This window comes from Cynara cardunculus (assembly GCF_001531365.2).
Source record: "Cynara cardunculus var. scolymus isolate 2C chromosome LG 2, CcrdV1, whole genome shotgun sequence".
NCBI lineage: Eukaryota > Viridiplantae > Streptophyta > Magnoliopsida > Asterales > Asteraceae > Cynara > Cynara cardunculus.
The window spans coordinates 10,640,026-10,653,776 of record NC_037529.1 but is presented as its reverse complement, the minus strand read 5'-3'; the positions used below and the strand labels follow the sequence as shown (position 1 = coordinate 10,653,776).

At 32.3% G+C, this 13,751-nt stretch overlaps 2 protein-coding genes across 2 annotated transcripts; one reads left to right on the top strand and one right to left on the bottom strand.

Moving 5' to 3' along the window:
- The first annotated feature begins 3,464 nt into the window (after positions 1-3,464).
- Positions 3,465-6,970, top strand: LOC112507185. The gene is made up of 3 exons (XM_025111636.1): positions 3,465-3,864; positions 4,672-6,036; positions 6,712-6,970. The coding sequence occupies exons 2-3, from the start codon at positions 4,711-4,713 to the stop codon at positions 6,733-6,735; spliced, it is 1,350 nt and encodes a 449-aa protein (XP_024967404.1). The 5' UTR covers positions 3,465-3,864; positions 4,672-4,710; the 3' UTR covers positions 6,736-6,970.
- Positions 6,971-9,775: 2,805 nt separating this feature from the next.
- On the bottom strand, positions 9,776-10,545 carry LOC112507353 (protein phosphatase 1 regulatory subunit INH3). The gene has a single exon (XM_025111907.1). It carries the CDS (start codon positions 10,476-10,478, stop codon positions 10,149-10,151), a length of 330 nt encoding a protein of 109 aa, XP_024967675.1. The 5' UTR covers positions 10,479-10,545; the 3' UTR covers positions 9,776-10,148.
- Positions 10,546-13,751: the final 3,206 nt, after the last annotated feature.

Below are 13,751 nucleotides of genomic sequence, written 5' to 3'. Positions count from 1 at the left end.
AGTTTTTAAGAGTTTTAGCCAAATGCTTTATAATATAGTATAGATATATTCGGTATCATATCATGGGCATTTTAGTCTTTTTATCTTTTATCATGTTCACTAAGATAAACGTGTTTATGAACATCAAACAAGATTAAAGGGCCGTTTACCAAATGCTTACTTGGATAAGCGTTTATCAAGTTACATTACCTTATCGGATGATCATGGAAAGTACCATGAATCTTACCCGGTAAGAGCGAGGCAATGACCTAGAGTCTTACCCGGTAAGTGAGAGCAATGACTCTTACCACGGTCAGTTCTTACCGGGTAATTGTTGCATAGAAAGCCGTTTTTTGTTGACTAAAATCTTACCCGGTAAGTAAATTGTAGTGTTGAATTTTTTACCGCTAGATGCTTACCGGGTAAATGTTTGGTAAACAACCCCTAATACAAAATAGATGAAGCTTTCTCACTAGCACCCATGAACTTTAGTTTATGAACCACTTCCGAGGATATGTTATGTTGCTCCCATAAATGATTCGGGATTTGGATTAAGGACAGTATCTAAAGAATGTTTCTAGGTTGAATATTTTGTCGGTTTAATTGAAAAAAACTTTAGGTTTGAATAGTTATTGTCGGTTTTACCAATTCTCTACCTAACGCATGCTAGAATTCTTATTTTGGTGTTATGATTTTTGGAATTGCGGTTGAGTAGATCAATTATACAACATAGATATACATCAATGTGTTCACAATATTTATATTTTTTATGTTACAAAAACTTTAAAAAATATATTAAAGACGAAGATGTGACGGTGGTTGAAAAGAAAGGCACATGAGTGCATTTAAAGCTTCTTCTATTATTATAGAAAATTTTGACGTTTTTTAAAAACTTCATATTTCACAAATTTTGACCTTTTAAATAGAACTCAAAGTCTTACCAATTTGACCAATTATATAACCGGAACCGTGACTTGCAATAAGTAATTGCGAGATAACAAAAATTACTACTCCTAAAACACCGTATAATGATATGATGTTTTAAAGAAACTGTTTTTATTTGTAGGACCAGATATTTGATGGTAATGAGTCCATATTTACGATATAATTAATGTAAAATGAAGACTGATTTTAGTTGTTATGATACTTCGTTTATTATCGTTGTATTTGAATCAATTGGTGTATTTTAGTTGAATGTGTTAAAATGGATGGAAATATATTTTTGTTAAAACGAATTATACATTCTGAGAGATGAAAAAGAGAATTATACATATTCAGACGTTTGTCAGTTTAGAAAAACAAATAGTCTTATTGATTCAAATTTCGGATTTCAACACCACCTCTTATCAATCAGAAGTAAAACAAGACTTCAGATTTCAGCACATCTAAAAAAACAAACAACACCTTAGTGAAATAGTTTTCTAAATACTACTTTTTGTCGTGTTTTTGAAACAAAAAATACACGTAAGAAAGTTCCATATCGTAAACCGAATACATATGAAACAAACACATTGTTAAACAAAGAGAAAATTTTCCCTTTTCGGTTTGGATTACTAATTTTTTTTTTATTAACCTGGATATCCAACCTGCTATGCGAGCCGACTAATCCCAGGACGACCACCTGCTTTGTAAATAGCCCGGAGTCATCATATTTGAACCTCCGTACCACAAGGAGATTTTTATTCCTCCTTTTATTTGAACCCGAAACCTCCTGGTACTTTTGATCTTTGAAACCAAGTTCAAACCAATTAAACATCACCCTTGTGGTTAGGATTACTAAACTTTAGTATATTGACTTGCATCTTGCATCCTTAGAAATATCAAAATCATAATAAGATATTTTTATATTACAAAAATAAATATAAATATATGTTAATCAATACATTAAATATTATATTTAGATGAACAAAAAAATCATGTAAAACAAAAACTTAAGATATAAATTCTTAAAGATCTCATAAATTTTAGAGTTTTCAAATGATTCTTCGGTTTTTCTTTTTATTTATTTAAATACAATACAACATTAATTTATATGTATTCAGAAAACAAAATATGTATTTATTTTCCAAACAAAATATGATTTATTTTATTCTTAATTAAAAAATGATTACATTTATTAGAAACAATATTTTGCGTAAAGAATGATGATGAGACAGAAAAGCATGCTTATTTAAGCGGAATGGCCGCGAAATGTGGGATCCAACGACTTTTTAAATCCCTTTTTATATTTATTTTGATACCGCTTTTTCAATTATGTGGCCCCACCTGTAAATATAATTTTATTTCTAAATAAATACAAAATTCTATTTTAACCCTTTTTAATAAATACTACAATAATCATGTTTATTTATAATCTTCGATATTATCATCTTACCCTTTTAATATTCATTAATGAATAAGTTCATTTATAGAAATATCTGAAAGACGTATTTCGTCTCCGAATGAAATCGACATGTATGTATACTTTAAATAAAAATAAATGACGTCATAAATAATAAAAGAATTTATGCTTTTTTGAGAAAAAGAATTGAGGGATTGTAAAAAGCTTTTGTGGTTATGGAGATTCACCTGAAGTGACCACGTCCGTCGTTGCTGTTAAAAGATAAGTGAATGGGGGTGATATCATGTTTCATATCCTCTCTTGTTGTATGAACGATGTTTGCTCTTTGAGAGCTCATTAATTTTAAGTAAGAAAAACAACTGATTATTGTAGTCGTCACAGATGCCCGAATACTCAGAAAAAATAATCTATACTACTTTATAAACCAGATTTATCAAAAGTCTTAAAAACAATTTTTAATTCACAAAGTACTATACATTTATGCACAAAGTCTTAAAAGTCTTAAAAACAATTCATAATACATTAAGTACTACTACTTTATGCATTCAATCTTGAAATTAATTAATCTACAATTAAAATAATATATAATGCAAGTTACCAATGCACATTATTACCTTTCTTTTCATGTTCTCAATATACTTTTGATACCTTTCACTCATGTCTTCACCCTCTCATACATCTATGTCTTATCCTCATCCCCCAAAGTGAGATTCATACTGATATTCATCATGAGTTATTAAAAGTTCTCTTACTCATCTCTCATTCAATTGCTCTAGAACTCTTGGTCGCACTCTTGATCTCTTGATTCTTTGTTCTTGGTGTAAATCGATCACATTTGTCTAGTCGTTTAAATATGTTGGATTTTAAATATATTGGATTTTAAACTGGCTTACAATTTTTTTCATCGATAGACTGTAATTGAAACCATATAAATTGTATTAATATGTAAAGACCAAGTGTAACTTATATCATAATTAAATCTTCTCTAATAAAACCAGTAAATCTTCAACATCGTTAAAATTCACGACTATCACCGCATTGCATTGATACACAATTAGTAATAACAGAACTTAAAATTATTTGTCCCTCTCTTGGTAAAAAGTATAATTGTAATAAGTACCGTTTATAATGAGTATTTATTGTTATATTGATTTTGAATAAAGGAGTATACTTTTGTAGAACAATCTGGAGTTGGAAGGTCGTGTTGAAGAAGAATCTTTTTAGTCTTAAAACCTAAACCCCCAATTCGATACTAATCGTTTCTTGTTTCATAAGAGACAAAACAGCAAACAGTTACAAGACGCATCGATTGTGGTTTGATATTTGTGACAAACCTTTTTTTCTTTTTTTAATTTTCATCCGGTTGAATGATCGAGTGTCTCCTGGGGTTCTTAATTGAATTGGGTGATTGGATTAGCCTTAGTTCGCCTTGCAGTTCATCTTAAAACTGGAAGAAGTATTGGAGGTTGATGAGTCGCTGTGGACTTTGTGATCAACTGGGTGTTGCGTGGATTTTAGATTTGGATGTTCTTTGACGTACCCAGGTAAACGATTTCGAATGCTTACAAACTGTTTGTATAACTGTCTATGTGACGATTTTGCATTTCTTCTTTTCTTCCCCTTTGTTTTTTAATTAATTAATAATATTGTTCTTGGACCTGGGTTCCAATTCGATAGTCAAGCCAGTCCCTCATTTCTAGTTTTTGTTACTTACGATTAAGATTTAGAAGATACGTATCATATGGGTTCGTCTCTCCTCTACTATTCACACGCTTGTAACGTGACTGATTGAATTAGCTTTTTGAGAGTATGAAAAGCTTAATTTTGGTTTGTATATTTTGAAGTTGGTATATATCGTTCTCCATTTGTGATTTCGAAGAAGGGGATGATGCTTCTTTTCGACATGTTTTGTGTGCTTATTTAGCATAACCCTTATGGTGAATACTAGAGCCTTATTGTGATAGTGTTCTATATCAAAATTTTCAGCTTATAAATTATATTGAAATTTACTTATAGATTTTCATCTTCTTCTTGGTATTTAGTATGTGTGATGCACTTGCTTTTAGTTTACAATTTAGAAATGTTAAAGTTGGCTTTGGTTACTTGATGAAATCTGAATGATGTTTCTGATAAAACCGATTTCTGATATAATATGTTTTATTCATATTTCATTTTGGAGCTCGACTGAAACTTGAAGTGGGTTCTCAATAATTTGGAATATTTTATGGACATGAATTTATAGTTATTTGTGGTTTACTATCAAAGCAGAGGCTTTTATTGCGTAAAATTCAAAGGTAATCATCATGATCACTATCTGTGTTCTGATTTCTGTTTCAATAATGGAACCCCAGCACCAACTCTGCCAGTTTCTGCTTCAATTCAAATAAGCCATGACTGAAAACAACAGAGATTCGAAAATGGCAGTAGAAACAAACACGGCTTTAAAAGAAGCTCTTTGTGCTCAACAGCGACTTCTGCAGAAACTTTACAATGAGTTGGACGTAGAAAGGGAAGCCTCAGCTACTGCAGCTAGTGAAGCCTTAGCAATGATATTGCGTCTTCAAGGAGAAAAAGCTTCTATAAAGATGGAAGCCGAGCAATACAAAAGACTAGCAGAGGAGAAAATGTATCATGCTGAGGAATCTATGGAAGTATTTGAAGACTTTATTCGCCAAAAAGAAATGGAGATTGCTTCCTTAGATTACCAAGTTCAAGCCTATAGGTACAAGCTATCATGCTTGGGGATTGAAGATATTGGAGCCAAGGAGATAAAATATCCCGAGAATTTGTTACAGCTAAATGAAACTTCAGTTGGGGAATCAAACCCCGAGGGTCTCTTGAGGAGAAACTCTGCACCTCCAAAACTTCTGAAACTGGCTTATGTGAAAAGGAATAGGTCCATGAGTCCGGATTCTGATATGATTCCAAAAATAGTGGAGGAAAGTGGACAGGAGGAAGGAAGTCATCAAAACTTGGATTCCGAGAAACAAATGGATGGTTCATTGTCTGTGGATATCAATTCGTATTGGGATCAGATTCGAAAGTTAGATAAGATAGTTGAAGAGATGGCAGGAGAGCAATTCCTTAGTTTGAGGGATAGATCCTCAAGATCTTCCTCTGTTTTTTCTCAACTTAATGAATTGGATCAAGCTCAAATTCTCAAAAAGTCAGCGGATGACGAGATGCTTTCAGATACTTGTTCATTGAGTGTGCATGATGTCTTTGAAGTCCCTGAAACCAACGGAAATCTTGCGAGTCATGAGCAGGTGAAAGATAATGGGATTTCAATCTTGAAAAATGAAAAGGAAGTTGGAAAACTAGTTACTTTCCCAGAAGAGGCTATGAAATCATGCAACAATGCTGAAACTGGTTTGTGTGAAAAAGGGTTACTGTTGAAACACAAAGATAAGCAGGCGTTTTTCCCAAGAGATGGTATCAATATCAGCTGCCACATGGCCGTTGATCTGCCCGCCATGGATGTAGCTGACGCTCAAGGATCATCTGAACAGGTGAACACAACAGAGATAACAGAGGGTGAGAGGGAAGATGTAAGATCACAAGAACAAGTTAGCACTACAGGAAGGGAAGAGGTGATGAAAATGTTATATGAGATAAACGAGAAATTAGATTCAATACAATCTGAGATTAGAAGTAAAAACACAAAAACCAAGGAATCGTCTCCGAAATACGACTTACCCATGCTTCAACTTACGGAGGTACCATAACATTTTCTGGTCATGTATTGTTTATGTGAATTTAGTTTTTTCCCGCTCTTACTGTATGATAGTGTTGTAAAATGGAAAAGAGAGAGTGCTAATTAAGTCCCAAATTAGAAAGTTGAACCAAAGTCAAACAAGGAATAAGTGAGTGATCCCAATGAATCTCTGGCTTGAACACTCGAAAGGTGTTCTCAGTGTACAAAACAAAGTTCCCAAATCATTCAAGTATGGTATTCACCTAGTAAATATGCACAATCTCAAGAGATAAGAGTTAGAAGACAACACCAAGACTTGCGTGGAAACCAAAAATAGGAGAAAACCACACCAATGAGAGAAATCCACTAGTTTTATAGGTGCTTTTATAGGCTCAACTCATTTTAGCTTGAATCAGTTCAGGTTGAGCCATGCTGGACTCATTGAGTTAGGATGGTCGAACCCACCTTTAGTTCATGCTTGTTTATGCACTTTATCTAAATCTCCATTGGTTTCTGTTGGGTATTATGTATCTAATAGTCTTTGTTCTTCATACCTTTTCGCTCATACTTGTACACAAGTTGGGTTTTTCTATGCAAACAACCACTCTACCCTGTGGGATGGAGTACAGTCTAGACCCTGCTTTCGAGTGAGATTTATTTGGTTTATTTAAAATCTCCAACGACAATTTATTGACAGGCGATGCTGCATTTTTGGCTGTGATGTGAATAAGCAACTTGTTCCTAATTGATGAGCTGGTGAGGAAATTGATGGTGCTTGAAGTAGTAGTTTTGGTTCTAACTAACTAAGAGGTGGTTTGGCATGATTTGATTGGTTTGTATATTTGCATATATACTTGTACATACTTACAAAATGTGTGTTGTGCTTGTAAAAGGTATTTGGACTTGCAGTTGCATTGAATTCAAAGTTTAACTCGGTGGTGGTGGGATTTGTCGCTTTAATTGCTTCTGATCTAAAATACTTATTATTTCGGTATTTTGAAAAGGAGATATGCATTTTATGTGTTGTACGTGTTTTAAACTATAAGTCACCTAGAACGTACAAGATGAATAGACCAAATGACTAGATAACTTACGGTTCGAAATTCGAAGGAATATTTCATCGTTCGAAACCTTCTTTAGAACGTACAGGATGAATAGACCATATTATTTGAGAAATAATGTTTCCTCATGGTCTTGTGAGTCATTTGTAAAGCGTGAAAATTGTAATACTTGAGAGAAATATAAAATTGATATTTGAGAAATTATGACGACTCTACTTTATTATACAGACATTTTTAAACTACAAGTTCTTAAAATATATCTAATGACTAGTTTTTAATATAATTTTAAAATATTCGGTAGATACAAAAATTAGATGATCAATTTGTAAAATTATATATTGTTTTCCTTGAAAATACGTAACACTAAGTTTTTAAATAACAGCTATAAAAATATACAATATAATTATAACGAAAATAAAAATATAAAATATGATTAAAAATAATAGAAAGGAGTCGGCTCGTGTTCTGGTACCAAATCTATGGCATGTGGAGTGGATTGACCCATGAACCTCTCAGATTGTTGGGTCATCTAGGTATATAACTTTAAATGAGATTTTAATGAAATTTATTACCTCTTATCCTATTAAAGAAAAATGACTTCATCTTCATCAGAAAGTCATAGATTTAATAAAATCTAATTTAACGTTGTATACTTGAATACACAAATCGTCTTGTTGGGGCTCCTCTAGTTGTATACTTTTTCAGGGCAAATAAGAAACAAAAGAAATGGTTTAAATTTGTTAGACATAAGGATTGTTTACTAAACATTTACCTCTTCAATTACCTTACATGATGAGCATACCAAGGAACAAGAATCTTACTCGGTAAGAGGGAGACGAAGTTCGAGAGTCTTAGCCGGGTAAGTGAGGGTGACGGTTCTTACATGGTATCAAATTTATGGCCGAGAATGTTACCCAATAAAGTAAGTGAAAATGGTGACACTTGCTGGTAAGCGTCTGCTAAATGCCCCTTGGTTGATTTTAATTATGCTTTTGTTGTTTTTAGTACTTGGATGTTGTTTTAGTTCATGTCTTAATTTGATATGAGAAAAATTATGGATGTTCATACCTTCAATATTTAGTTTCAGTCGTAAAGACTTTTGTTCCAAGTCTATTTAATATTTATGAGTATTTCGTTGTATTTGGTGATGACATTTATGTTGATTATCATGATTTGCGCGTCAAATATGATCCACGTCTTCAAGGTAAAAATAAAGGTGCAACGGTTGTTAAACAAATTATACCGTAAAATGTGAATGTTAGTTATATAACTTTAAAACTAAAGGGCTTCTTCTTCTGGCACAACGCCAGCGTCGGGCAGTTGTCCCACGGCCGCATCTGGAGGTGTAGGTGTAAAAGGTTGTTTACTAAACAATCACATCCTCTTATTTTAATTATATAATATTTATATATAGCAAATAAAACAAATAAACTCATACACCCTCCTCATCCTTGATGAGATATAAACCCTTAACCAACAAGGAGGCCAAAAGGTCCACATACTGTTAATGCAAAGACCCTATGACAATAACGATGTTTTACCAAGTAACTAAACACTTCTTCCCTCTTGTTGTATAAGAGATGCATACCTGATTAGAGATGACAATCTTTACCAATAGTTTTACCATGTTGATGGAGAATCTTACCCAATAGGTAAGGGTGGTCTCTTACCATGTCATCGCTTATCGGGTAAGAGAGATTTATACTATGTTATTTTAATGATCGAGAATCTTACCCGATAAGATAAGTGAGCATGACTACCTTTGTTTATGGTCTTGGTAAAAGCTTAACTGTCAATTCATTAAGACAATGATTCCCATGCCTTGGTATTTTTTCAGTCTTGAAAGTGTCATATTAACCTAAAAGATCTTGAACACAGGAACAAACATATAATCCCAGAAAGGTCTGTATGAAGGTTTTACTTGAAACCTTTTTGGATGGATTAGAAATGAGAGAGGCAAATAAGGGGTCTCCATTCTCCATCTCCATGGAACATACCAATACAAAAATGACCTATAATAAATTCCAATAAAACTCAAGTAGATCCAAATGGCTAAACCTATAGGCCATAACCATAACTACTAATCTGCATAATAAACATTCTGTACTTGCATGCTACAAAAAGATAAACAGAAAGATCAATAAGTTACCAAGTTGAGAACAAAACCATGACGATTTAGATGATGTACATGGACCACACGAGCTCAATGGCCATTGATATATCTCATATCATAGGTTCCCTTCTGAATTCTCGGGTCAAACTTGAGTTTAATCCACCCGAAAACATAGGACACACACATACTTCCCCAAATCACTACACGGCATACAGGAAACCAGCTAAGCAAACAAGAAACTACAATTACATGTCGACAAATATAAATATCTTGCTAATGCAGGGTCAAGGAAGCATCAATGGATGATATAACCAAATTGATTCACAGATTTGTCGTAAAAACCAAGTGTCTTGCTGCCAAAACCAGTCAAGAATAACATAAAACCAAGTTCAATGCAACTCTTCAGAAGACCTTTACCACCATTGCAAGTTCAAAATCATATAGTCAATCAGAAATCGATAGAGGCCAAATCTTTGAGCTTATAGTGGAAGCAGTATCATCCTACTACATGAAAATGGGTACCAAGATTCAGAACATGATTAATGGGAATATCATATACCACAATCTTCCACAATCAACAAAGCAGATATGATAAATCCCACATCTTTCCAATCTTTTTGGATAAAGGAAGACCCAATACAGAGATCAAGTGCTTTATATGATATGAATCTGAAATAAAGCTTCTAATATACATATATACTTAGATCACAAATGCAATCAAGCAGCTACAGATCAAATATCAATCAACATCCACATAGAAACCAAAAATCAATCAATATGTGAAACAACAGCACAAATCCAACTCGATTGCATTATCAGAACCAGCGCATCTGATTCAAAATATGTAAATCATGATTAGGATTCTATACACACATGGAAATTTTCCCCAAAAGCTTTAACCCTCGCAAAAATTCATTGCTTTCACAACTTGCACAGTAGTAAAAATCGATTAGGAATAACCTAGCTCGTCGATGCTCCGTCCTCTTCCTTTTTTGATCCACCGCAATAATGTTCATGATCGTGGTCGTGATCGTGATCGTGATCATCCTCGTCGTCACTGGAGTCTTCATCGAAAGGTTTTTCTTTGTGGAAGATGCAGCATTTCTTTGAGCTCTTCTTTTGAAGGAATTCGTTATCGACGGTACCTTCTTTCCACGTCACCTTCTTCTTCCTCGGATTGAGCGTTAAGGTCAGGGTTGTGGTCTGCGGCGGAGCTGGGTTTTCTAGGGTTATGGTAGTGGCTGTTGTTGTCGTCGATGATGTTCCCGATTGCCTCGCAGGTCTCGCCATCTTCGCGTTCTCGAAAATTCTAGGGCTTGATGTGGGTACGATCTCCTAATTTGGGGAAAACAGATGTGTGTGTGTATATATATATATATATAGAGTATATATATATATATATATATATATATATATATATATATGTTCAATCCTGCAAACCATACAGTGTCGTATCGAGAATTTTCTATGGAAAGATTTTCCCTTTTGCTATTTTTTTCACAATGCACCCACAAGTTAAGAGTTATCATATTTGGACCACCAAACTTGTTGAATAATTTACAGGTCGTTTCCCAAATGTTTACCAGGCAACTGTTTTCTACATGTCAATCACTTTATCGGATGAACATGACAAAGATCAAGAATTTTACTCAGTAAGAGGTGTAGAAGGACCAATAATCGTTTTGTCTTCCATATCGGAATCTGATAAGTAAGATTTCGAGTAAGTGTTTCCACAATCTTCTTCTGTCCGAAGAAATGATAAATAATGTTTAAACACTGGAATTTACATATTCTTCTCATAAATGATAAATTAATGCATTTTGAAGTATGGAACGAGTTATATATATATATATATATATATATATATATATATATATATATATATATATATCATTGATTTGTTTATACTGAACAAAAACATTGTTGGAGTTAACCAATATCATCCACCACTCGTTTCAACCTCTATTTGTATCACTTTCTTGCAAATTCAATTGATGCTACAAGAAATAGTTCACCATCGATTATCATGTAATATAAAATAATACATGTAGCAATTATTATGTAATGTAACACTTGTTTCTTCTAAAATCGGTAATTGTTAAACATGATTGGAGAACTCCAAAGGCACATTCTACATCTTTTCTGCATACTTCTTGTTGCATAGCAAAATATTTTGGAACCCTGTGGTTCGTGAACAGTTTGCACTGTAGTTGGCCATTCTGGATATATACCATTAACTCTCTGTTGTTTAAAACGCATTCTTTCATGGTCATTATGCATTTTCAACTTTTTCCTTAGTTATGTTTTCGTATATGTATATGTGTGGGGTGTGTGTGTATATATAATACTAGGTTCGATCCCGTGTATTACACGGGGTAATTTGAAAATTTTAAATCATGTCAGAAACTTATCTTACAGATATGAATGATTATCGAAAGTACGATGCTAATTCAAACTTGTACTCTTAAAATAACTCTGAAGTATAACTCTAAAAAATGAATCTGAAAAATGACTCTTTAGACTTGAATTAAGAAATGAAACTATATCAGTAATTAGTTAAAATGAAGTTAACCCTAGAATAAAATTAAATGTGTTATTTTGAACAAATATAGACATATCTTTTACAAAAAAAACCTTTTATAGCCGACATGTTAACCAACAAAACTCGTCTTACAGAACTCCTTGACAATATCAGCACAACATCAGCAAGTGATAGCTGAAAGCTGTCACGATAAGTTGTCAGTGATAAGCTGAAAGCTGTCTCTTCAGTGATAGCTGAAAGCTGTCACGATAAGCTGAAAACACAAGCTGAAGGTTGTCAGCAATAACCTGTCAGATTAGCTGAAGGCTGTCAGTGATAAGCTATAAGTGATAAGTTGAAAGCTGAATGCTGTCAGCAATAACCTGTCAGATTAGCTGAAGGTTGTTAGCGATAAGCTGAAAGCTGTCACGATAAACTGAAAACACAAGCTGAAGGCTGTCAGCAATAAGTTGTCAGATTAGCTGAAGGAAATTAGTCTGAACTAAATTCCATTTAGTAGGGAAATCAGTTAAACACGATAAAAAAAAAATACAATTTTAGAGGGACATATGTCAATCAAATAAGTATATTTGAACCACTAATGTAAATTGTGTCTAGATACATGTTTAAGTGGGAAAATAAGATAACCGACTCACCAGAAGATGACACGTGTCACCCAAGTTACTTATTTATTAGGTGTATAGATTTGTAGGTTTAAATCAAACAAGTTATATATATAAATAATATTTGTAGGTTTAAATCAAACAAGTTATATATATAATTAATAAGGAAAATTACACCAAAATGGAACCAACTTTCACCTGATTCTTATTTTGGGGAACCAATTTTCAAAATTGTCATTTAGAGGTCTCTATCAAACTTTTTGTTTATTTAAGTTTCTGGTTGACCTGTTAATGTCGACATCATCCAGATCTTTTGCCAACTAAGATAGTCCACATCATATTAATTTTTTATTTTAAAACTAATATTCCACGTCATATTTAAAATTGCAAAATAATTATAAAAAAAAACTAAAATTCGTTTTTTTTTTCAAAAATTATTGTAATAAAATCTATTTTTCATTCCAAATCTCGTTTTTTTTAAATTCAAATATCAAATTGAAGGTTTTTTCAAAAATGGACTTCTTTACTCACAATTTGATATCTGATTTAAAAAAAAAGGAGATTTGGAATGAAAAAATAGATTTTATTACGATAAATTTGAAAAAAAAAACGAATTTTAGTTATTTTTCTATCATTATTTTGCAATTTTAAATATGACGTGGAATATTAGTTTTAAAATAAAAATTTAATATGGCGTGGAATATTAGTTTTAAAATAAAAAATTAATATGACGTGAAATATCTTAGTTGACAAAAGATCTGAATAATGTCAGCATTAACAGGTCAACATGTCAACTAGATCCTTAAATAAACAAAAAGTTTGATAGAGACTCCTAAATGACAATTTTGAAAGTTGGTTCTTTAAAATAGAAATCAAGTGAAAGTTGGTTCCATTTTGATGCAGTTTTCCCTAAATAATATTTGTGTATATATATATATATACTAGAAGCGTACTCGCGCAATGCAGCGAGATACATCGTGATTTTAATATTTCATTTTATTCTTTATCTCAGTCGATGTTATAATATGACTTTATGTGATTTTGAGAAAACGATGATGTTTTTATTTTTGAATAAAATATATGTTTGAAGATATCATAAAAATTTGACTAAATATATCGATATTAGTATCAAATTTGACAAAATATATCGATATTAGTATCAAATTAACTATTTGAAATTCCTCATTTTTTTGTGTAATTTTTTAAATCAATTTTTTTATAATTTAATTTATGTACAATAACGAAGTAATTTATATTTGGTTTAATAATATAATTTTTTTATAAAGCTAATAATTATTTATTTTGTTGGAACTCGATAATTATTTTAATTATATTTTAGATTTTTTTATATTTTAAAATGAGATGTTCATCCTCTATTTGATTATGTTTATCCGCAGTTATTTATACGAATTCAAACAT